Source organism: Bos grunniens, chromosome X (assembly GCF_055505025.1).
Source record: "Bos grunniens cultivar Pamir isolate PY7600 chromosome X, Bosgru_T2T1.0, whole genome shotgun sequence".
In the NCBI taxonomy this organism is placed as follows: Eukaryota; Metazoa; Chordata; class Mammalia; order Artiodactyla; family Bovidae; genus Bos; species Bos grunniens.
Genome location: NC_141194.1, coordinates 12835131 through 12862194, shown reverse-complemented (window position 1 = coordinate 12862194; position 27064 = coordinate 12835131). Strand labels below are relative to the sequence as shown.

General features: G+C 38.6%; 1 protein-coding gene across 28 annotated transcripts in view; it reads right to left on the bottom strand.

Moving 5' to 3' along the window:
* Positions 1-27064, bottom strand: part of REPS2 (RALBP1 associated Eps domain containing 2) — a 246625-nt gene that overhangs the window by 52136 nt on the left and 167425 nt on the right. For 17 of the 28 annotated variants that reach the window (XR_015158496.1, XR_015158495.1, XR_015158497.1 and 14 more), the window contains one exon: positions 9041-9102. Coding sequence is in view for 23 of the 28 variants with exons in the window: in XM_086386766.1 (XP_086242892.1) it covers positions 9041-9102 (62 nt within the window). In the remaining 5 variants the exon portion in view is untranslated. Of the gene's footprint in view, positions 1-4608; positions 4702-9040; positions 9103-20667; positions 21242-27064 lie in introns of those variants that run through there. The other 11 variants (XM_086386780.1, XM_086386771.1, XM_086386763.1 and 8 more) reach the window with 3 other exon arrangements.

Genomic DNA, 27064 nt, shown 5'->3' with positions numbered 1-27064 from the left:
AAGAGGATCTATCTAGACTAATCTTCTCATTTCCTAGAAGAGATAGTAGGTCTGTCAGTCGAATTTGCTTACTTCCCACAAAGCCATAGAGCTACACAATAGCAGGGCTAAGGATAAGACCACAGACAGACACATTTGTATAATGTTGTATAGCTTTCATTAAGTTCTTTCATCATTGCAAATAAAGATAAATCCTGGGCCTAGATCTTCTTTCTGTAATCACTAAAACACTCACTAACATATTGTGATTTTCAGCTAATCTTCAGCATGCACTGTAGGACAGAAGAGAGTAATAATTTGGAAGAAAAATGCCTGAAAATTCTCTTCAAATAATTACTGAGTTTCCAATACATAAATACGTAGAAGACTACCTCTTGGCATATACTAAATTTATATTTTGATGAGTAAAAATCAGGATGTTGTATATACCTTGGAAAGCTTACAAACATGATTCGTCTACATAACCAATATATTGAGGTGATGTGGTAACTAATGTACATTACATGAGATCATCTGAATATATTGTAAAAGATCTCATGATACGTGATATATGCCTTCCGAGTTTTAATCTGATAAAGAATAAAGGCACAAAATTTTAGAAGCTGTGACATTTCTATATTGTTTACACACAATGTTTCTTGCTGTTTTCCTATAGATATTTGAAAGCTACCAATGAGATACTTCATTTTACTCTCCTAAAAATGTATTTAACGTGTATTTTAAACAGATTCAGTATGTATGCTATACTTTAATCAAATTTACATTCTAAAAACGTACTACATAACACTTTAAGACACTTACATAATCAGTAGTAATGTCAAAAAAGAGAAAGAGATCTAAAACTCTTAATTTCTCCCAGGAGAACTTACTATTTTGTATTATCAGCTATATATTAATTTGTGAAAAGCATACTTGAAATGATAAGATATTAATTTATAAAAACAATGTATTTATTTTTTAAAAAAGCATGGAGTATCAAATATTTCAGAACTTCAGGGCCTACAAACTGTCATTTGAGTTTAAGTGAACTTCAGTCTTTCCTTCCAAATGAAATGAAGAGAGTATTTTATATCAAGTTGTATCTCAGAAATTTGGCTTTGAAGTAAAGTATCATGCCCAGCATATTCCCAGTGGGTTCACTATTGCCTTAGAGACCTGATCCTAGCCAGATGACAAAGTTAGATGACAAATTAGCTGAATGGACTATGATTTCTTTTCAAGGCCATCTGTGTTCAACGCTACTTCTTCACAACAGTACACACATGACCAGAGGCACACAGCAACTAGTTCTTCCAGCAAGACCTTCCATCACACCCTCTGACCCTGCTAAAATCAATCATCAGTAGAAGCCTGAGACCCCTAGGCCATTCACTGCAATTGGGATTCCTGTCCCCACAGGGTCTGGATGTATCCTAGCTGGACTTCACACCTCCAATCCCCGCAACTTGAGAAAGCCTCCCACCATACCCTTTAAGAAGTCAGGGCAGATCATTGACAAATCCCCTATATTCTCAACTTCTTCTTTGAACATTCCTTCCTCTCACCTTAGTTCAGTGCTTCTCAATCCAGACTGCACTTTCAGAATCACCTGGGGAACTTCTATAAACTCCCAGTGCTCAGGCCTCACTCTACACCATAGGTTCTGAGGATGGGGCCCAGGCCTCAGTAGGTTGAACTCCTCCTGCATCACAGATGATGGTGATGCCTGCAAAGACAAGCTCCACTGGGCTGTGTTATACCTGTGCTGTGCCCTCAGGGGTTGCTCCCCAGACAGAACTCTAGGGTCAGGAGGTCCCTCTCTCACAGCTCTGGCACCACCAGGTCTCAATTGAGCAGGCTAGCTGCTCTTTACTGCCACATTCAAACACAAAATCTCTCTCACCTAAAATCTACGAGGCTTTCCAAATTGTGGGCAGTTCCACCAACACACAGGGACTTCTCTTAAGCCTGTTTCTTTGCATTTGCTTTTTCTCTGTAGTAATGCTCTGAATTCTTCAGCCATTGAAAATAAAAGTTCTCTTGTTTCTGTAAAACTCAATTTAACTGGTAACCTCAGCACTTCCACGAAGCCCTCCTGGTTTCTCAGAGCTTAGAAGTACTGCTAAAAGGCTTCTTCCATAGTGATTCATCCCACAGTGCTATTGTAGTGCTCACCTTATCGCTTGCAAAGAGCACTTGCCATTAAAACCAATACAGTATTGTAAAGTTAAATAAAATAAAATTAAAAAAAAAATAAAAGTGAAAAGTGAAAAAAAAAAGAAATTAGTGATATAAGTAGGAAAATTCAGAGCGCATGAGTCTAGATGGAGCCCCAATTCATCAAATGTGGTGCTAATACAAAACTGAAAAGATTATCCTTTGGACCAAAAAAAAAATCTTCTCTTTATTAAACATAATTACACTGAAGCAATTACCATAAGAAATCTGGCATGAGAAGTCCAGGTTCAATGCATGATACAGGATGCTTGGGGCTGGTGTACTGGGATGACCCAGAGGGATGGTATGGGGAGGGAGGTGGGAGGGGGGTTCAGGATGGGGAACACATGTGCACCCATGGCAGATTCATGTTGATGTATGGCAAAACTAATACAATATTGTAAAGTAATTAGCCTCCAATTAAAATAAATAAATTAAAAAAAAAATAAATCTGGCATGAGATCAACACTATTAAAGAGATTTGGCTATTGAAATACCATACAGGCCCTGAACAGAAAAGAGACCTACAAGACAAGTACCAACCCTGTTGATGGCATTTTACTCACTTTTTATGCAAACAATGAACTAATAAATTTAACTAACTCTCATTTTAATACTGCTCCATATAGAACTTCTGATTGCTTTTTTACCATTTACACTATGAATCAGTTTTTTTTTTTTTTTTTTAAAGTGCTACCTCTGGCTTCTAGCCTGAGCCAAAATACCACACCCTGCTCTCTGGCCTGTCCACAGGAAAACATGGAACCAAAACATTTGATTCTTTATATACTACTTGGCCCTTCTTGATCTTACCTATTATGGTGGCTCAGATGGTAAAGCGTCTGCCTACAATGCAGGAGACACGGGTTCAATCCCTGGGTCGGGAAGATCCTCTGGAGAAGGAAATGGCAAACCACTCCAGTACTCTTGCCTGGAAAATCTCATGGACGGAGGAGCATGGTAGGCTACAGTCCATGGGGTCACAAAGAGTTGGACACAACTTAGCAACTTCACTTTCGGTTTTCCATATAGTATGAGAAATAAGATTGGTTTCTTTGAATTTATTCATTCACCTAACTCCAGGGCCCCATCTGGATAACTTAATCCAGATGTTCATATCATGGTGATGTCTGGTCTAAACATGGGTCAGCTAGACTGCATTTTATGCTGAAAACCTACACCTCATATCTCTCACTTGATAAAAGTAGAGATGGACTTTTGGTATACATAGGAATGATCTATCTATCTAAGGTCTTATCTATCTATCTTTGTGCACATATCTGCAATATACAAACTCTCTTACATACTTAAAACCTGATAGTGCATCACTGATTGGCCAAATCATTTTTTAAACAGCATACTTTTTGGAGAAATAAAATGTTTTCTCATTTATTATAGTCTAGTCTTGGCCATTTATCAAGTTAAATAATATGAAAATGTTAAATCCAAAAATAATTCAAAAACTTTTAAACTTAATCTCTTTTCAAATCTACTAATAAATATAATTATTTTAATTATATCAGGCTTCTTGGTTTCTCCCCCAAGGACTACAGTTTTAAGCCCCATAAAAGGAGTCTCTGTAGTTAAGTATATATATATATATTTTTTTTTTCCAAAGTTAGCTTGATTGTCCATACACACCAAGAAACATTTTTTTTAACCAGAGAAAAATAATAACTCCAAGTATTTAAGTTCTCTGTAATAAAATTTGTTGTGAAGTGGTAAAAATAACCTCATGAGAGAAGAAGAAGGAGAAATGAAGAAAACACAGCAAACAAAAAAACACTACAATCCCAAGCTAATGTGTGATAAACTCTTGTTTTCATTCTCATCTCTTCCAAGGAAAGCTATTGGCATAAGATATAAAAATTTAACTTTAATCACATAATACAGAGATGAGGTGACAGATTAAAGATGTCTGGAAATGTTCTTACCAACACCTTAAGGCTGGTGTATAATAATGTGTCCTAACCACTAAGTCCTTAGGATATTAACAGGTATTTCATAAATAAAGGGATGAATGGTCACACAAGCTAGAAAACTGCCAGCTTTAACAAAATTGACCAGGTTTCTTTACTGCAGAACTTCAAAGCCTTTAATGGGCTTGTGCGCCCTGTGAATCTCCCAGAGCAGGTACAGAGGCAGCAAATTCATCTTACCACAGAGCTCTATTCCCAGGAGGCTACTTTATCAAAAGTAGTTTGGCAAAGATTGAAACATATAGGTGCCCCATACAGGTGGTTAGGTGATTTACTCCTAGGGCCAATATTAGGAATTTGGCATGGCACAAAGACAACGCACCATCATGTACCAATCACCCAAGACTTCCTCTAGTGTCCCACATACAGTGGGTGAGGGGAGCATGGGGGAGGGAAGTGGTGAAGGGTTTTTCTGCCTGCTTTTCTTACACACCTGTTTCTGGAGTCTGAAATCTCCATACTTAGGCAGCTGAGCTGGAGGCTTGAGCTGAGTGCTGGGCTCACTGTTTACAATGTGATGGGAAATCTGGTAGACAAAGAAGCAGTCTCCTTCATTAACAGTGACTTGAGCATTCCCAGACCCCCATCAGCTCCTCAGTCACCAAGTTCCAGAGCAAGCAGGAAACCCACACTGAGTAGCTGAGATAAGAACTGCTGATAACAGCAGCACAGTTCACAACCAGGAAGTAACTACTGTCACTTGCACCGCAGGAGAAACATAAGGAGGGTGGTCACAAAAGCCTTTTCAGACAAGTCTTTCATGCATTCATCCAGGTGACTCCCAAGCCCCACTCGGAAACCAGTAGCTGGTAGATAAGCACCTCCGGAATGTCCACTAATTCTGTTGTGACAGTTTTACTGTTGGTGCAAACCAGGAGTCAGCTCATCTAGGTCCTTCTAGGGGTATGTGGTGAAAGTCTCAATTGCCAGTGCAATGGATCCCTGTCTTCCCATGCACACAGATACTTTGACTGCAACTACAGGAAAGGGGAGAGACCTTCAGGAAACGGACCTTGGCTCTACTGTTTACCAACTATGTCACCATGGGTGACTTGCTTAACCCCTGTATGGTTCAATTTCCTCATCTGCTTTTCTAAAAGGTTAATAGAAGGGGGCAGCAGAGGATGAGACTGACGGCATAACCAACTCAATGGACCTGAATCTGAGCAAATTCCAGAAGAGAGTGAAGGATAGGAGAGCCTGGCACGCTGTAGTCACGGGGTTACAGTCAGACACAACTTTGCAACTGAACAATAACAACAAAATATCTGTACCTATATCAGGGTTTTTGTGAAGATTAACTAATATACTGAAAGCACTTAAGGGGCTTCCAAGGAGGTGCTTCCAATGCAGGGGGCCTGGGCTTGATCCCTGGTTGGGGAAACAAGACACCACATCCTGCACACCATGGCGAAAAAAAAAAAAAAGAAAAGAAAACCAAGAAAGAACTTAGCACAAATTCGTGCTGTATTGCAGATGCCCAATAAACACAGTAATTTAAATCCCGCGCTCCAGCAGCCCAGGACTGTGGCCACGGTCCTGTGTTCCTGCTGGGACGTCAAGTTTGCTGGGAAGTCAAGTCCAAAGAATAGCAAGGAGAGGTAAGAAAGCCCTCCTCAGTGATCAATGCAAAGAAAGAGAGGAAAACAATAGAATGGGAATGACTGGAGAAGGAAATGGCAACCCACCCCAGTGTTCTTGCCTGGAGAATCCCAGGGACAGGGGAGCCTGGTGGGCTGCCGTCTATGGGATCGCACAGAGTCGGACACAACTGAAGCGACTTAGCAGCAGCAGCAGCAGAGAGCTCTTCAAGAAAATTAGAGACACCAAGGGAACATTTCATGCAAAGATGGGCACAATAAAGGACAGAAATGGTATGGACCTAACCGAAGGAGAAGATATTAAGAAGACGTGGTAAGAATACACAGAAGAACTGTACAAAAAAGATCTTCATGACCCAGATAACCAGGATGCTGTGATCACTCACCTAGAGGCAGACAACCTGGAATGCAAAGTCAAGTGGGCCTTAGGAAGTATCACTATGAACAAAGCTGGTGGAGCTGATGGAATTCCAGTTGAGCTATTTTAAATCCTGAAAGATGATGCTGTGAAAGTGCTGCACTCAATATGCCAGCAAATATGGAAAACACAGCAGTGGCCACAGAACTGGAAAAGGTCAGTTTTCATTCCAATCCCCAAGAAAGGCAATGCCAAAGAATGTTCAAACTACCACACAATTGCACTCATCTCTCACGCTAGCAAAGCAATGCTCAAAATTCTCCAAGCCAGGCTTCAACAGTACATGAACCGTGAACTTCCAGATGTTCAAGTTGGATATAGAAAAGGCAGAGGAATGAGAGATCAAATTTCCAACATCTGTTGGATCATCAAAAAAGCAAGAGAGTTCCAGAAAAACACCTACTTCTGCTTTATTGACTATGCCAAAGCCTTTGACTGTGTGGATCACCAAAAACTGGAAAATTCTGAAAGAGAAGGGAATACCAGACTACCTTACCTGCCTCCTGAGAAATCTGTATGCAGGTCAGGAAGCAACAATTAAAAATGGACATGGAACAACAGTCTGGTTCCAAATAGGGAAAGGAGTACGTCAAGGCTATATATTGTCACCCTGCTTATTTAACTTACATGCAGAGTACATCATGAGAAATGCTGGACTGGATGAAGCACAAGCTGGAATCAAGATTGCTGGGAGAAATAACAATAACCTCAGATATGCAGATGACACCACCCTTATGGCAGAAAGTGAAGAAGAACTAAAGAGCCTCTTGATGAAAGTGAAAGAGGAGAGTGAAAAAGTTAGCTTAAAACTCAACATTAAAAAAACTAAGATCATAGCATCCAGTCCCATCACTTCATGCAAATAGATGAGGAAACCATGGAAACAGTGACAGACTTTATTTTTTCGGGCTCCAAAATCACTGCAGATGGTGACTGCAGCCATGAAATTAAAAGACGCTCCTTGGAAGAAAAGCTATAACCAACCTAGACAACATACTGAAAAGCAGAGACATTACTTTGCCAACAAAAGTCTGTCTAATCAAAGCTATGGTTTGTCCAGTAGTCTTGTATGGATGTGAGGGTTGGACTATAAAGAAAGCTGAGCACTGAAGAATTGATGCTTTCGAACTGTGGTGTTGGAGAAGATTCTTCAGAGTCCCTTGGACTGCAAGGAGATCCAACCAGTCCATTCTAAAGGAGATCAGTCCTGGGTGTTCTTTGAAAGGAATGATGCTAAAGCTGAAACTCTGGTACTCTGGCCACCTGATGCAAAGAACTGATTCATTTGAAAAGACCCTAATGTTGGGGAAAACTGAAGGCGGAGGAGAAGATGACAACAGAGGATGAGATGGTTGGATGGTATCACCGACTCAATGGACATGATTTTGAGCAAGCTCCGGGATTTGGTGATGGACAGGGAGGCCTGGCATGCTACAGTCCATGGGGTTGCAAAGAGTCAGACATGACTGAGTGACTAAACTGATAATTTAAATAAGTAGAAATCATAGCCAAAGAAGGACAAGGATGGAACTAAAGCTTCTGGTAGTAATGTACACATACTCGGTCATGTCCAACTCTTTGTGACCCCGTGGACTATATCCCATCAGGCTCCTCTGTCTGTGGGATCTTCCAGACAAGAATATCTGAGTGGGTTGCCATTTCCTACTCCAGGGGATCTTTACAACCTAGAGGTCAAACTGGCGTCTCTTGTGTCTCCTGCATTGACAGGCAGACTCTTTACCACTGTGCCACCTGGGAAGCCCCTGAACTAAAGCTTAGCAGGAGATAAATAGTGGAAATTCAATAAACACTTGTTGGTTAACCAATCTCTCATAAAGCTAATGCTGGACTATTGGAAAAATAAGTTCTCACTTGTTTATATGGGGGTCAGGAGGAATAGGGCTTTTAATTACCCTAAAAACTGAAGGATGAAGCCACTGTCTCATGGTATTTGCATCTTGAGGCTGAGTGGACACTAAAGACCATCTAATTCTCTAAGAGAAGGACAAATCAATGTTAAAAGTGGTTTCAGCCACTCAGCGAGTCCTAAGATGCACCATATGGAAAGGTATGCTCTGAACTATCCAGAGCAATGAGGTAGAAAATGAGACTGTGTACAGAGACATTTGTCAACATTTTCTGCCAAAAGTTGTTAGAGGGTCCTTAAAGATAGTTTCTTCAGCAGCAATTAATGAAAGGAAGGATCTGTAGCACCCTTTACCACACTCTATGGATTTGCTGCTCGCTTCTCATTTTCAACTCTACAGAAAGTGATGAATAAAGACATAGTAGCACATGTCAAAAAGGCAGAATTCATTCACAAGTGAAACAGACTCAGGTGACATACTCTTCCACTCCTGCTAGATCAGCTTATTGTCCCAAAGGAAAATACCATCCTAAAAAAGCACTGTGAACCCAAACCACAGCACTAAACCCATGCTGATGACCATTTATTTTTAGTTTATGCAGAATACCACTCCTAAAACAGCAAGGAAAATATAGGCGCTCAATGTACATATACTTCACAGAATATACATGTTCCCTAGCCACAATCAGAGAGGCACCCCTTCTGCTCCTCTTTGTGTGAAAAACCACATGCAACCCTCCATAGCCAAGACTGAACTGTTTCACACATTTGCTTAAGGAGACTATCTCTTCCATCTGAGGCTGGGGGCTGGCTGGATAGGAAGAAATTCAGCCATGCTCTGCTCTCCCAGTCCAGTCCAGACATCATGTTGGAAACCTGACTGGGCAGTTCGGTGGTGATCAACCTGTGCAAAGGAAGCACAGTGGGAGGACAACTCCCTACGGAAAGACAGTATACAAAAATCAATGTTGTCTCCTACCTGTGATGGACAAGGTCTTGGAGGGAGCGCAGGTGGTGGAGGTAACAATCCTGACTTTGAAGCTGAAAAGAAAAACACACTGTTAAGGACCACCGGTGGGGGCGCGGGGGGAAGCCCTCTTTCACTTGTAAAACAGGAAGAGCTATTCCATTTAACTTGTTTAAACTTTTAAAATCTGTGGGCTAAATTAAAAAAAAAAAAGACCATATGCTATTCCAATCCCTTTTTCACTTCCATCCTATTCAAAGTCCAAATATTTATATAGGCTGTTGTAATTAAGATAATGTAAAACAGTAAGGAAATGACACCGTTTGATCAAAAAGGTCGGGATGTAGAACAGGATGGACAGTCAATCCCTCATTATTCCAATATTAATTATTTAGTTTCAAATACTCTAGGCCCTTTGGCTTCTTGCCTATTTCTCACAAGCTCTCAGCCATTACACTGCTCATTAGCTTGAGTTGGGAGCCAGAACCCTAATAAGGCAGTGCTGCTGCCCTGTAAGTCAGTGGGTCTGACAGCAGTAGGGGAGGCTGAAAATGATGGACGAAAATGATATTTAGGGATTCTTCAAAGATCTCAATTTCTGATAATTAAACCTGTTTCTAAAATACTTTAGCCCCATTTGAAGCATATTCTGAAAGAAAGTTTCATTCTAACTTTTTAAAAAATTTTATGAGATATAGAGAAAACTGGAGTTATGCCAAGAATGTCTGAGTTGTAACTTAACAATGAAAACAAACATCTGCTATTGAATTATAAATAAGGCTCATGATCACATGCAAGAAATGAGTTTATTATCACACACTGGTCAAGTAAAACCACATTCTTTACAAACTTCTTCAAAAAGCATACCATGCTCTATATAACTATAGGCAGTTTACTTCCAAATCTGTAATATGTGTGCTAGTATTTGGACAACTTTCTATGCCTTAAAAATAAATCACAGCAATGTGCCAAGAACATAAAAGTTTTTGCAAATCACTTTTGATTTGATCCAGCTAGATCAGACAAGCTAGAATATGGAGCTCAGGGCTTTCCACAAAGGTAACTCAGAGTAATTTCATAGAGATTTTCCTCCTGAGCCAGTGCATGAATACAGTACAACCATGTGGGCCCATCAGCGATTTCTCTCAGTCTGTCTTTCATTAAAATTTATTAAACACATCAGTAAGTCAAAACTCCAAAAGTGGTGAGACCATGAACAGCCTTCAGAAACAAACCATGTAGCAAGAGAAAATGACAAAAGTCTCAGGAATTATCTACCTCAGGGCCCCCACTCTATGGGTCCTCAGAGTCTGGGCCTTTAAATTACCAGTTATTTTAAAAAATAAAACAAACAAAACAAAACAAAACAAAAAAACAAAAATAAACACAAAATCTATGCTTGCCTTTAAAGGAAAGGCCTTTCACCAGAATGAAGTCTATGTTAAACCAACCCTTCATTAACAAAACAGGACTAAGAAATGATCAGACATTTAATTAAATGAGTTCTGATTCCAGTCAAGATGGAGTATCGGAAGCCAGATATACCCTCCTTTTTGAAAAAGCCAAAAACAAATCTATAGATTTTTTTATATAAAATAAACAGTTTCTTTGACACTAGGAAATCAGGCAACAAAAGACAGTGATTCCTGAGAGACAGGAAACAAACCAGGTGAGTCATATGACTCACTGTCCCTGCTGACAGCCCTGCAAGTTACTAGAAAAAAGAATCTACCTCTAGATTCATGTCTGATTAATTTCATTTTTATTATTATTTAATTTTTCAAAAACAAATGCCCTACTTTTATAAATGATATTAAGGTGTGCTTCTGAATATACTTTTGGATAAAATTATATCATAAATATTAACAAATATAAACAAGGGTCCCTATAGTCAAATCTATGGTTTTTCTAGTAGTCACGTAGGGATATGAGAGCTGGACCATAAAGAAGGCTGAGCTCCAAAGAACTGATGCTTTCAAACTGTGGTTCTGAAGAAGACTCTTAAGTGTTCCTTGCACAACAAGGAAATCAACCCTGAATATTTACTGGAAGGACTGATGCTGAAGCTGAAGCTCCAATACTTTGGACACCTGTTGCAAAGTGCCAACTCTTTAGAAAAAACCCTGATGCTGGGAAAGACTGAAAGCAAAAAGAGAAGGGGATGGCAGAGGATGAGATGGTTACATAACATCACCAACTCAAAGGACATGAGCTTGAGCAAACTGTGGGAGACTGTGAAGGACAGGGAGTCTGGAGTGCTGCAGGCCATGGGGTTGCAAAGAATCACACATGATTTAGTGACTGAACAACAGCAACATGATCTCAAGGGTAACGTATACACTATTTCACTATGAAGCATAGCATTTGCTGTATGTTTGTTTTCAGTTCAGTTCAGTTGCTCAGTCATGTCCAACTCTTTGCAACCCCATGAACCACAGCATGCCAGGCCTCCCTGTCCATCACCAACTCCCGGAGTCCATCCAAACCCATGTCCATTGAGTCGATGATGCCATCCAACCATCTCATACTCCGTTGTCCCCTTCTCCTCCTGTCCTCAATCTTTCCCAGCATCAGGGTCTTTGCAAATGAGTCAGCTTTTCGCATCAGGTGGCCAAAGTATTGGAGTTTCAGCTTCAATATCAGTCCTTCCAATGAACACCCAGGACTGATCGCCTTAGGATGGACTGGTTGGATCTCCTGGCAGTCCAAGGGACTCTCAAGAGTCTTCTCCAACACCACAGTTCAAAAGCATCAGTTCTTTGGCACTCAGCTTTCTTTATAGTCCAACTCTCACATCCATACATGACCAGTGGAAAAACCATAGACTTGACTAGATGGACCTTTGCTGACAAAGAGATGTCTCTGCTTTTTAATATGCTATCTACGTTGGTCATAACTTTCCAAGGAGTAAGTGTCTTTTAATTTCATGGCTGCACTCACCATCTGCAGTGATTTTTGGAGCCCAGAAAAATAAAGTCAGCCACTGTGTCCACTATTTCCCCATCTATTTGCCATGAAGTGATGGGACCAGATGCCATGATCTTAGTTTTCTGAATGTTGAGCTTTAAGCCAATTTTTTCACTCTCCACTTTCATCAAGAGGATCTTTAGTTCTTCACTTTCTGCCATAAGGGTGGTGTCATCTGCATATCTGAGGTTATTGATATTTCTCCCAGCAATCTTGATTCCAGTTTGTGCTTCATCCAGCCCAGCGTTTCTCATGATGTACTCTGCACAGAAGTTAAATAAGCAGGGTGACAATATACAGCCTTGACGTACTCCTTTTCCTATTTGGAACCAGTCTGTTGTTTCATATCCAGTTCTAACTGTTGCTTCCTGACCTGTAAACAGGTTTCCCAATAAGCAGGTCAGGTGGTCTGGTATTCCCATCTCTTTCAGAGTTTTCCACAGTTTGTGGTGATTCACACAGTCAAAGGCTTTGGCATTGTCAATAAAGCAGAAATAGATGTTTTTCTGGAACTCTCTTGCTTTTTCAATGATCCAGCGGATGTTGGCAATTTGATCTCTGGTTCCTCTGCCTTTTCTAAAACCAGCTTGAACATCTGGAAGCTCATGGTTCACATATTGATGAACCCTGCTTGGAGAATTTTAAGCATCACTTTACTAGCGTGTGAGATGAGTGCAATTGTGCGGTAGTTTGAGCATTCTTTGGCTTTGCCTTTCTTTGGGATTGGAATGAAAATTGACCTTTTCCAGTCCTGTGGCCACTGCTGCGTTTTCCAAATTTGCTGGCATGTTGAGTGCAGCACTTTCACAGCGTCATCTTTCAGGATTTGAAATAGCTCAACTGGAATTCCATCACCTCCACTAGCTTTGTTCGTAGTGATGCTTCCTAAGGCCCACTTGACTTTGCATTTCAGGTTGTCTGGCTCTAGGTGAGTGATCACACCATTGTGATTATCTGGGTTGTGAAGATCTTTTTTGTGCAGTTCTTTTGTGTATTCTTGCCACCTCTTCTTAATATCTTCTGCTTCTGTTAGGTCCCGACCACTTCTGTCCTTTATAGAGCCCATCTTTGCATGAAATGTTCCCTTGGTATTTCTAATTTTCTTGAAGAGATCTCTAGGCTTTCCCATTCTATTGTTTTCCTCTATTTCTTTGCATTGATCGCTGAGGAAGGCTCTCTTATCTCTCCTTGCTATTCTTTGGAACTCTGCATTCAAATGGGTATATCTTTCCTTTTGTCCTTTGCTTTTGTTTCCCTTGTTTTCATAGCTATTTGTAAGGCCTCCTCAGACAGCCATTTTGCTTGTTTGCATTCCCTTAATAGATTACAAAAATTCCCATCTATTTTGAGACTTCTTATGATAATTCATTACTGAATATTGAACCAAGTCCACATCTCCATCTGTTGAGATGATGCTATGATTTTTCCTTATGATTTGTTAATATGATAAATTACACTATGAATGTCTTAAGACACTCATACACCCCTAGGATAATCCCAACTTTGTCAGGTTTTTCTATCTGCTAGGCTGAGTTGGCTAATACTTGTTTAGGATTTTTGTAACTATAATCATGAGTTAGACTAACAAGTGAATTTCCTTTCTCATATGGTCCTCTGGTGTGTTTGATATGGCTGGAGAGTGATCCCTTTGTCTATACTCTGGAATAGGGTATATGAGATCAAAAATTGTTGCTGTTGTTGAATATCAGTTAAAACATGACATCAGAACCATCTGGGCCTCAGGTTTCATTGAAAGAAGATTTTTAATGATTTTACTTCTTTAAATGTTATAGGATTATTCAGACTTTCTAATTCTTAAAGTCATTTTTGATAAATGGTATTTTTTAGACAGTTATTCATTTTGCCTAATAAATTTTCACATTTATTGCCATAAAGGTGTTCAAACCCCCCTTATCATCTTAATCTCTGCAAAGGAAATCTTTTTCCATTCCTATATACTGTTTGTGTCATCACTGTGGTTTTCCTTCATCAATCTCACCAGACATTTGTCAAGTTTGATTCTCTTTTCAAAAAGCCAACTTTGAACTTTTTGTGTCTCTGGATTATATGCTTGCTTTCCGTTCAATTTGTGTCTGCTCATCTCCTTCCATTTACTTTCTTTGGGCTTATCCTATTGTTCTTTTTCTAGCTTAAACTGGTTGCTTGGCTCGTTATTTTTCAGCTTTTCTTCTAACATAAGCATCTAGCATTACAGCTTTCTTCCAAGTATCTCTTTAATATACTCCCATAGGTTTTGATATGTGATACCATTCAGTTTTTAAATTTCCCCAATTTCCATTACAATTTCTTTTATAATAGTAACTTCTTTCTGAAGTTCATCCTTTAGAATTTCCTTTACTGAGTGTCTATTAGTAGGAAGCTTAGTCAACTTAACTAAAAACTATTTTGCCCTCATTCTTGAAAGATGATTTCACTGAGTACCGAATTTTAGATCAACAGCTATTTTCCCCCCACAACATTGAAAATAACATTTCCCTGTCTTCTGGCCTCCATTATTGCTGTTGAGAAGTCAGATGTCAATGGAATCACTGTTTTTCAGTAGGTAGGCTGTCCTCTGTCTGGTTGCTTTTAAGATCTACTGTTTTGGGTGTTCTGCAGTACCAAACGTACCTTATACCTGCACGTGTATTTCTTCATCTTGCTTTTCTTTCATAAGTTGCTAAGCATTGTCAGAATTTCTGAACTATGTGGCATCCCAGTAACTCTGGGAAATGTTAAACAACTTTTCAGTCTTTGCACTACTTTCTTTCACCTCTCCTTCTGAAGCTCTTTGTCTAACTGTGTGGTATTCTGGATAATTTTCTAAAACTTGCTGTCCAATTAACCAGTTCCCTCTTCAACTCTTCAACTGTACTTAGTGATCTAATAAGCCAGTCTTTGATTTTATTTAAATTACTATATTTTTCATTTCTAGGAGTTCTATTTGGTCTTTTTTTCAAAATGCCTTTTTCATTCTTATAATTGATTGGCTACTTACTCATTTTCTTCATTTCTTTTTCTTTAAATATACTAAACATATTACTTAGTCTATGTCTGATAATTCCAAAAACTAAGGGATTGGTATTTTACACTTTTTTGTTGCTTCTGCTGGCTCTCTCCTCATTGTGTTCCATTTCTTTGAGTGCTTGGCAACCTTTAACTCTGAATACATATTCCTTGGAAAATTACCTATAGGAAAACTTCAGGGCTTGAGAGGAAAATGCGTTCCTCCACTATTACTCCTGCTAGAAACCTAAAGGCACTATCAGCCCGGGCCACTGTGGACTGAAATCTTGGCTTGATAATGTGTAGGATTCCTCATTTCTGCTGTCCTAATGTTATGTTCAATGTCCTATAAATATGACCTTTGAGTAAAGATAGTAGTTTAAATATTTGCAATTAATCTCACTATTACCTCATCAACAGAATAGTGACAAGAACTGTTAATGTTTTTTGTTTAAATTGTTTACATTTGTAATTGGGAAAAAGGATAGATGACTGATAGCTGAATGAGCAGTAGAGAAGGCAGACAGTAACCAATCTGGACCATAGAAGCCCCCAGTTCTCAAGAACTAGTGACAGCAAACTCTTCAAGAAGTAGGGGTAAAATAAGGAAAGTAGTAAAAAGTAAACAAAGTTAACTGATCAGATCAGATTAGTCGCTCAGTCGTGTCCGACTCTTTGGGACCCCATGAATCGCAGCACGCCAGGCCTCCCTGTCCATCACCAACTCCCGGAGTTCACTCAGACTCATAGAGTCAGTGATGCCATCCAGCCATCTCATCCTCTGTCGTCCCCTTCTCCTCCTGCCCCCAATCCCTCCCAGCATCAGGGTCTTTTCCAATGAATCAACTCTTCGCATGAGGTGGCCAAAGTACTGGAGTTTCAGCTTTAGCATCATTCCTTCCAAAGAAATCCCAGGGCTGATCTCCTTCAGAATGAACTGGTTAGATCTCCTTCCAGTCCAAGGGACTCTCAAGAGTCTTCTCCAACACCACAGTTCAAAAGCATCAATTCTTCGGCGCTCAGCCTTCTTCACAGTCCAACTCTCACATCCATACATGACCACAGGAAAAACCATAGCCTTGACTAGACGAACCTTTGTTGGCAAAGTAATGTCTCTGCTTTTGAATATGCTATCTAGGTTGGTCATAACTTTCCTTCCAAGGAGTAAGCGTCTTTTAATTTCATGGCTGCAGTCAGTTAACTGATAATGGATCCTATTTCCCACCCTTCAGAAGAAAGGTATATCTCAACAAGACCCTTGACAATCTAGTTCCAGCTACACCTCATGCCACTTTGGGCTTCAGGATCCCTGCTCCTGTGGTCCCTTCTGCCTGTTAGTGGTCGTGTTCTGCCTTTAATTCACCTGGATAACTCAGAATACAAATATTTGCTTGAACTAACATTAGAAAGAACTATACAATTATGTTCCATTCCCATATTTTAAAAAACTGACTGAAATTCAGTTTAGGAGCAGTTAGATCCTGAGATTTTTCTCATACATTCTGCACAGTTTCATCCTGTCTCTCACTCCAGAAAAAGGCTAGAAGTATTTTCTTCTCCAGGGAGGACACAAGGCCCAGGGGCCATACTGACAACAGTAAATGTAGTACTCTGGATGTTGAGACACTTCCAGCCCTCTCACTGTTTGCTTCCAGACTACTGTACCCAGAGACTAGGAAATCGTGCTCTGGGGAATTGGACCAGCCAGGACGGAAGATCTAGGTGTCAACATCAAGAGAAACCAACAAGATGGTCCAGCCAGAATCATTCTATCATGAAGCCCACACACGGCAAGTCCCAACCATTTACTCATGTGTTCCATCAGCTTTTTAGACCCCATTCTTAAATATAAGCAGATGATGAAGTACTGCCAGATATCTGCCCAAAATTTTCTAACCTAAGTTAGAACAACAAAAATAGAAAACAACTGACCTCAATGAAACAGATTGGCTCTATATGAGAAAAAAATTTAATGTTATTAACATCATCAGAATGATCATTCAGTTTATTCCAGAAATATTGAAACATTTACTATGTGCCAGGCACTGTTTAAGGTGCTGGAAATATATCAGTAGAAAAAAAACACAGGAAAAAAGCTCTATCTTCATGAAGCTTATATACTACTGAGAAGACAGATAATGACGTAAAAGTGAAGGATCAAATTTTTAATATAGTCATCAAGGAAAGCATCAAAAAGAGATTTAAAAAATGCTATTTGTAAAGATAAAATAATGGGATGCTACTGAAAATAGAATATTCAAAAAATTAAAAACAGCACTTGAAATTAAAAACATGACAGCAGAAAGAAAAAAGCTTAACAGAAATATTCAAAGATAATCTAAGGAAATCATAAAGAAAGCAGGTTAATATCCAAATAAAAGTTCCACAAAAAGAAATGGAGAAAATGGTAATAAATCAATTAACCAGTTCAAGAAAATTTGCTGAAAATGAAGAATATGAGTTTCTAAATTAAAAACATCCACTGAGTATTCAGGGATGGTGGAAGAAAACAGACTCATGGCAAGGTACATCAACATGAAATTTCAAAAAAGTGGAGTTAGAAGATTCTACAATTTCCAAGCATGGGGCAGAAAAGGAGGGCAGGCTATATACAAAGGATCAGGTGTCCAAATGGTTTTAGATTTCTTATTATACCACTGGAACCTAGAATTCATTGGAGCACTACCATCAAAACTCTGAACAAATCTGATTTCTAATCAGTGATTATTTACCCAAACTAGCAGCCTGCATGGTGGTTCAATTAGAGATATTTTTAGACATTCAGTGTCTCCAATTGAGCACCACATACCCTTTCCAAGAAAGCTACTCAATGATACATGCTTGTGTGCTAAGTCACTTCAGTTGTGTCCAGCTCTTTGCAATCTCATGGACTGTAGCCCACCAGGCTCCTACGTCCATGGGATTCTCCAGGCAAGAATACTGGAGTGGGTTGCCATGCCCTCCTCCAGGGAATCTTCCCAACCCAGGGATTAAACCTACGTCTCTTACATCTCCTGCATTTGGAAGTGGGTTCTTTACCACTAAACAAGAGAATAAAGCAATAAAGACTAAGACATAACAGGATAAAGGAGATCCAACATGGGAGAAATAGGAAAGGAATCCTTGGATGACAGTACAGGAGGATACCATGATGAAAACTAAACACCAGGCATAGAACACAATCATTTAAGATTTCTTCACTAAGACGAAACTGATAACTGATATTTCAGAATAAGAGTAACCTTAGAAAACTGAGAGTCTACAGTTGATTCACGGGAAAGTACACTAGAAACAAGATGAGTATTCACTCCAAAGCAAACAAAAACCTGTGCAGCAGGAAAAGTGAAAAATTTACTCTGACTCACATAGCCACAAAAATAATATAAACACAATATTAATCTAATCAAAATGATAATAAAAGTATACTGGGAGGGTAGAAGAAAGGAAAGGTGATAGTAGAGAGAAGACAGTAGATGATGACTAAAATTGAAAAGTCAATTAGAGGTTATACAGTATTTTATTTTGAAATATGAAGGAAATACCAAAATAATTAACATTAAAACTCTGTAGCAGAGTGCCTTCTCCCAAATCTTGAGGTAAATCAATGGCCTCAGAGGAGCTTCCCAGATCTTACTACATCCCCTCAGTTCAGCATGGAGCCCTGGCCTCCCCTTCCATCATATCAGGATATCAGCTGTGACTGATTACTCCCTTTTCCAGGTTTTCCACTCTTTCCAAAAGTTATGTCCACTGACCTTCAATCAAGAGAAGGGAAAACTAAGAATTCCCACTTATTCTACTTGGCTTCAGATTTGGACCATCAGTAAGAAATGTCAAGATTTACCTACTTACACACATGGCTCCTGGAAGGAGGCAGGCAGAGCTGAGTGTTCCCCAAGCCTCAGCTTTTCCCTTAGCTGCTATTCTTTCCCCCTCAAAATGGCATTTCTTCCTGTTTATGATTCTGTGTTCATTTCCTTTAATGGCAGGAGATACAAATCTAGCTTCATTCTACCAATTTTATGTCTAATTCATCTGTTGGTCTTCCAAAGCACCTAAGTATACTACCTTGTGTTTAGTAAGTACACAGTGGGTGAATAATTGGAATTGAATTTAGTGAAAAATCTTTCTTATAATATCTTCAGTCCATTCATGACCTTAAATTGTTGTTCAGTCGCTTAGTCATGTCCAACTCTTTGCAACCCCATGAACTGCAGCACGCCAGGCTTCCCTGTCCTTCACCATCTCCTGGAGCTAGCTCAAACTCATGTCCATTGAGTTAATGATGCCATCCAACCATCTCATCCTCTGTAGCCTCCTTCTCCTCATGCCTTCAATCTTTCCCAGCATCAGGGTCTTTTCCAATGAGTTGGCTCTCACATGACATGGCCTAAGTATTGGAGCTTCACCTTCAGCATCAGTCCTTCCAATGAATAGTCAGGGCTGATTTCCTTTAGGATTGACTGGTTTGATAGATAAACTTGCTGTCCAAAGGAATCTCAAGAGTCTTCTCCAGCACCACCATTTAAAATCAATTCTTGGGCACTCAGCCTTTTGTATGGTCTAGTTCTCACATCCATACATGACTATTGGAAAAACCATAGCTTTTACTATACAGACTTCTGTCAGCAAAATGATGTCTTTGCTTTTTAATATGCTGTTTAGGTTTGTCATAGTTTTTCTTCCAAGGAGTAAGTATCTTGGAAGAAGACACTTTTAATTTAATCACAAAATTAAAAGACCTCAAATTAGATTCAAATATTTTATCCAGCATGCTCCAATCAATTTTTTAAAAAAGTACACCTTCATGCAAATTGAAACTGAAAACATACTTTGGCTGAATAATCTCTTGTACACATGCAAAAGATGACAACGTACCTGTTAATAGTATCACCTGCTTTCCCAGAAAGGAAGAGAAGGGGAGAGGGGAGAAGGCAGGGGAGGAGAAAACATTTTCTGCATACATTAAAGGCTATCATACCTATGAATCAATTACAGGTTTATTCTTAAAGTCTCATAGTTAATAAGGTGGGGCATCAGATATCAGTAAGGCTTTGTCAAATAAGTATCCATTGACAGATGAAAGGATAAAGAAGTGGTACACACACACACAATGGAATAGTACTCAGCCATAAAAAAGAATGAAATAATGTCATTTGCAGCAACATAGATGAACTGTGAAGGTACTATGCTTAGTGAAGTCAGAGAAAGGCAAGTACTGTATGTTTTCACTTGTATATGGAATCTAAAAAAGTGAAACACATGAATAGATGTAACAAAACAGAAACACAATCATAGATACAGAGAACAAATTACTGGTTACCAGCGGAGAGAGGGCTAGATGGAAGGGCATGATAGGGGTAGGCAATTAAGAGATACAGACTACTAGGTATCAGATAAATGACACAAGGATGTAATATACAGCACAAGGAAAATAACCAATATTTTTGATAACTTTAAGTGGAGTATAACCTACAAAAATACCAAATCACTGTGTTGTACACCTGAAAGTAGTATAACATTGTAAATCAACTATACTTGAATTTAACATTTTCTATAAGTGTAATCAGGGAAAAACTAATAAATACTCACATCTTGAAAAATAAATTAAAAACTTCATAAAAGAACCTACCATTTAATCACAAATTCAGAAAACACAGTAATAATTTCCAGTGTTTATTAAATTTATTGAACGATGTGCATTTTCTGACACTGATCTGCTGAATATGTTTCTTAGAACTGAGATTCTAAAACACTAACCTCTAAAATTTTTTATCCTCTTACTTCATTATGCTTAGAAATTTCCCAACACAGTATTATTCATATTTATTACTGTCTATTTACTAACTTCCTTCAGATTTTTACAAAGCCCTAAATAAATGACTAAATGAAAACATGTTCCAGCTTACTGAATGGAAATAAAGCAGCAGATGTAGCAATTGAAAGCTTCAAGGAACAGAAAGCCAATTCTTCAGGGGAATAAAACTTGGAATAACCTCAGCTGTGGAAAAGGGCTCCCATCCCCCCAGACTAGGAATATTTTATGAAGAAAATAAAAGCTTTCAAATGCCAAAGGAAGAAAAAAAACCTTAAAGGATGGAAAATGTTGAAAGAAGCCTGCCAGTGGGACCCACACTTTCAAGTATCAATCAAATAGAGTTGGCCATATGCAAAGCTTCAAGGATTTCATCAGTGAGGACCATTCCTCTTCTTTGCAAGTTCATAAAAATTGCTATTTCTCTGTAAAAAAAAAAAAAAATTTCTTTCTTTCTCTTCTTTCTAATCACAAAAGCATGTGTAAGCCTGTCTGCCCCCTGATCACCCAGTTACACACAGTGATGGATTCATGTCATATACACCTATATATACAATGAAGTATGTGCCAGGAGTACCTTTCCAACAATACTTGTGCCCTGATCCCCTGATAATCCCTGACTCACCTTAAAAAATAAAAGGGCATTAAATTCTCTGTTAAGTAGAATAATTTTTTCCACCAGTTAAAATAAATGGACTTACCCATGCCTTGGAACTATTCAAGAAAATATTAATGATTGTATTTGGAAAAGTAATTACATCAAATTCCATTCTTTCACTTTACAAATGAGAAATTTTAAGCCTGGGACAGTAAAATGACACATCAAGGTCACAAGGCTACTGTGATGCAGCAATCAGTATCATATTTTGAACCTATAGGACATGTAGTGGTAAAGAGCAAAAGAGGGCACTGATACGGGAAATAAGCAGTTCCAAAGGGGTTATTCTCCACTCAGAGAAAAAGTATGTCAGAAGGCTGCAGAGAAAGACTACTGGAACTAAAGGATGTTTCTGTATATGCTGCTACTGCTGCTGCTAAGTCGCTTCAGTTGTGTCTGACTCTGTGTGACCCCATAGACGGCAGCCCACCAGACTTCCCCGTTCCTGGGATTCTCAAGGCAAGAACACTGGAGTGGGTTGCCATTTCCTTCTCCAATGCATGAAAGTAAAAAGTGAAAGTGAAGTCGCTCAGTCATGTCCAACTCTTAGAGACCCCATGGACTGCAGCCTACCAAGCTCCTCCGTCCATGGATTTTCCAGGCAGGAGTACTGGAGTGGGGTGCCACCACAAACTCACTTAAGTGAGATGCTAAACACTACCTAAAAATGTGTCATTGTAGCAAATATTTAGCCTTCTTAGTCATGTGAACACCTCTTCACAAGCCTACATATAATTCCTCTGCTTTGGAAAATATTCAATGTAGTACTGACATACAGATCAATGAAAAAGAATAGAGGGTCCAGAAATAAACCCTTAATTTACAGACAAATGATTTTCAACCAAGATACCAACGCAATTCAATAGGGAAAGGAGAGTATTTTTTCAACAAACAGTACTGGGACAAGTGGTTATCCACATATAAAAAGAAGAACTTAGACTGTTACCTCACACTATATACAAAAATTAAATCAAAATGGATTAGAGACATGACTGTAAGAGCTAAAATTATAACACCTTTAGAAGCAAACAGGATAAGACCTTCAAGACCTTGAGTTGGGCAAAGATTTCTTAGCTTTGACACCAAAGGCACAATCCAATCAGGAAAGAATTCATAAACTGCACTTCATCTAAATTTAAAACTTCTGTGCTTTAAAAGACACCATTAAAATGAAACGACAAGGCACAGATTAGGGGAAAATGTTTGAAAACCACGTATCTGAAAATACAATGAACTCCAGAATATACAACTCAACAATAAAAAAGACAAAAACCCAATTTAAAAGTGAGCAAATGATTTGAGTAGATATTTCACCAAAGAAGATATAGGCATCACTAATAAGCACATGAAAAGACACTCAATATCATTAGTCATCAGGGAAATGCAAATAAAAATCACAAAGAAATACCACATTGTACCACAGCTGTAACAAAAAATAACAAGTGCTGGTGAATATATTAAGAAATAGTAAGCACTGCTGATGGGAATGTAAGATGGTACATGTACTTTAGAAACCAGTTGGCAGTGTCTTTAAAAGTTAAATAAAGGGACTTCCCTAGTGGTCCAGTGGTTAAGACTCTGCACTTCCAATGTAGGGGGCATGGCTTCAAACCCTGTTCTGAGAACTAGGATCCCACATGCCATTCAGCACAGCAAAAAAAAAAAAGTTACATCAGCAATTCCACTCCTAGGTATCTTGACAAGAGAAATGAAAACATATCATCACATAAAGATTTTTATGCATTCAGATCCTGACATCATTTCTCATAATAGGCAAAACGAAAAACCAACTCAGATGTCCACTGAACTGAAGAATGGATAGACAATTACTGTTCAGCCATACAATGGACTACTATCCAGCAATAAAAAGAAATACAGATACATGCTACAACATTTATGAACCTCAAAAACATTATACAAAGTAAAGGAAGCCAGACACAAAAGATCCCACATTGTATGATTCTATTTATTATGAAATGTCCAGAAAAGGAAAATCTATAGAAACAGAAAGTACATTAGTCTGGGGCTGGGCACTGGGATTAACTCTAAGGCATTAAAGGATATTATTGGGATATTAAAAAAGATGGACGACCCAGAGGGATGGTATGGGGAGGGAGGAGGGAGGAGGGTTCAGGATGGGGAACACATGTATACCTGTGGCGGATTCATTTTGATATTTGGCAAAACTAATACAGTTATGTAAAGTTTAAAAATAAAATTTAAAAAATAAAAAAAAATAAATGAAAATGTTGTAAAACTAGATTATGGTGACAGTAGCAAAATTTCATAAATTTACTAGAAATCATTGAGCAGTTCACTTAAAGTGGATGAATTTTATGGTCTAGAAATCATACCTCAATGGTTGCTTTCTTTAAATTGAATTAAAGCTGATTTATAAGGTTGTGTTAGTTTCTGGTGTACAGTAAAATGATTCAATTATATATATACATATATATATATATATTCTTACAAGATATTAAATATAGTTCCCTGTACTACACAGTAGGATCATGCTGTTTATTCAATATATTTTTAAAGCTACCCATGGGGAAAAAGTAAAATTAATCATATGGGAATACAGGGGAAACACGATGGGCTATAGTTAATAATTGTTGAAGCTACAGGTTCAGTATCCCATACCTTTTCTCACATATATATGGCTTTTTATAATAACCTAGTTTTAATAATTAAAAAATAGATATATTCCTAACATCTCCAAGTATTTTTGAACGCAAAACTTTCTTTCCTATCATGTGGAAGGAAACACAATAAAATTATAGTATTTAGTTTCTTGCATATAAAGGACACCAAATTTATTCTCTAGTATACTTTTAAACTTTAGATATTAGTGTTATTACCTATAGAAAAATAGCAAAGTATGCTCCCCAAATGAATTCACACAAACTGCTTTCTTTGATACCAAATTTGCTGCAGCAAAGATCTGAACAAAGATTTCCCATCTTCAAAGGATTCTTTTCTAAAATTTTTTTAGTGTTTTATTAAAGAAATTTTAATCTCTATTCATTTTTTTTTTTTTTTTTTTTTTTTATGTCTTAGCTAGGCCGTGAGCGGCATGCAGGATCCTGGGTCCCCAACTAGGGATCAGACCTGTGCTCCCTGTATTGGGAGTACACAAACCACCAGGGAAGTCCTATCTTTAAAGGATTCTGATGGATAACAAGCAGTTACATTCTCTGGATCTCTGTCTCCTCACATGGAACATGTGAGAGTTGGCCAAAACGACGAACTCAAGTTCTCTCTTCTCCTTTAGCACTGATATTCTAACATTCTAGAATTTATTTGACAGTGTTTACCAGTAACTCCTTCTTCCTGCACCCCAGGATATGTGTGTGACAAGGGTTAATTAAGTCTCAAATGGAGACACAAATGGAGTTAAATGACAAATACACCTAAGATTTAACTTCAGTGAAAGCCAAGTTTCATTTCTCATATGAGAATTTATATAAGTGCATTTTTCCTAATCCTTTTACTATTAAACTCCTTAAATCACCAGTTGTGTGCATGTGTACGTGCACGCCTGAGTAGGCATGTGTGTTGGAAGGAAGGAAAGTAGGCGGGAACGCAGGCATGCAGCCTAGAAATAGATTCCATCAGAACTCTTTTCCATCAACAATTTTTAAAATAAGACTTTATAGTCAAACTAAATTTTACCCTTAAACATTTCAAGATGATAACAACTGCTTCACATCAAAGTTTCCTAATCACTCCACAACTATTTGCAATCTGCATTAACTCTACCATGCCAATGGAAGGCTCTAAGACTTCCTGGGGAAACAGTTTACAAACTCTCTCTCCACTAGTTTCCATTTTCTTTGGCCAGTCAGCAGACGTTAGCCTTCCAGTCTCCACTTTATTCTGAAATACACTTCTCCTTGGGCATGCCAGGCCATGGTACTGTGTCCCTTAGTTTTTACATAGAAGGTCCTGAAGGATTTGGGGGAGGGAGGTGACATCATAGTTGTGCTCAAAACAATCCTACTGTTCTATAAAGTAAAGAATGAAACAAGCATATCAGACTGGAGATTACTTTAGAAGACTCCCAGGCAATAAAAACTGAACCAAGGCAGATATCAAAAAAGGATCAACAAATTGGAGTCAAAGAATTTGACTCCAAAAATCAGATCCACCCTTCAATGGTTAGCTTAATTGTATGGCTGGCACGCCCCCCAGCAACACATCCACAGATCATTCCAGTTAAAAACCACCCAGACTCAGCACCATTCTCACGTGTAACTGTAATACCAATTGGCAGATGTGGGGCCGTATCCATATTCCTCTTGGGAGTCTCTATGGTACCAACCACACAGTTAAGTGCTAAGTAAGTACTGGTTAAATGAATAAGACACTTTTCCTGGTCACCAGGAATGAAGTTTATTTCAGTTTTCATATACTTCTATAAACTCAAAATTCATATAAGGAATTTAGTGATGCATTGAGAATTAAATTGTTGTACAGTACTCTTCAGCTTAAAGCTTTATAAAGGTGATAAGCAAACTGTTCAACAATTGGAAAATGGTTAAATAAGCCATGGTTGGGACTTCCTTGGCAGTCCAGTGGTTAAGACTCTGCTTCCACTGCAAGGGGCATAGGTTCGATTCCTGGTTGGGGAACTAAGATCCCACATCCCACGCAGCGTGGTCAATAAATAAGTAAGCAACCAAGCAAGCCGTGGTCCAAGTTAATAGAGGTAAAAGAAATAAAAGAGAGTATCACCATTTTGCAACTACTAATTAAGTCAAGGATCTAAGTAGTGGTTTGCTAGAAACAGCTCATACTAGCTTGGGAGAACCAACTGAGCAGATCTGTCCCAACCTCACATTCAGTGACACATCAGTAAGACTGAAATCGGCCATGGCAGGAATGTCAACACCATGAAAATTAACAATGGCTAGTTGTTAAATACTCATTATCATGCCACTAGATATACACAATGGTGATCAATATTTGATAAAAAAACATTGTTGGAAAGGTTGTTGGGATCTTTATCATAAGGTACGAATCAGGCTAATACTATATGAACCCACTGATCAATCAAACATGACAAAAACAGAGGCATCAGACATTAAGAACCTATTAATGTGATGCAGTAGGAAGTACACAGCATCACTAAGAAGTCTTCTTGCCAAAAACAGAATCTGATTCTAATCAAGTCTAGACCTATCCACTTGTTTATAGGACATACAGGAGACAGAAGAGGAGAGAACAAGCCAAATACAGAATGTGGAAATGTCTACAGAATGGATGATTTTCTAATGAATAGCAAGGGAGGGGCCGAAGAAAAGACTCTATTAATAAAAGAGACTTAACAAATGCAAAACAAGTGCAATGTGCATGCTGCCCTTGCTTGGATCATGAGTGGAACAAGCTGCTATAAAAAGACATACTTGAAACAACTCAGGGAATCTGAACACTGGCTAGATAGTAGACAATATTAAGGAATTATTACTAATTTTGTTACATATGATAAAAGCTTAGTCATTGCTTTAAATGCCTTATCTGCTAGAGATACAGCTCTGGGAGTTGGTGATGGGACAGGGAAGCCTGGCGTGCTGCAGTCCATGGGGTCTCA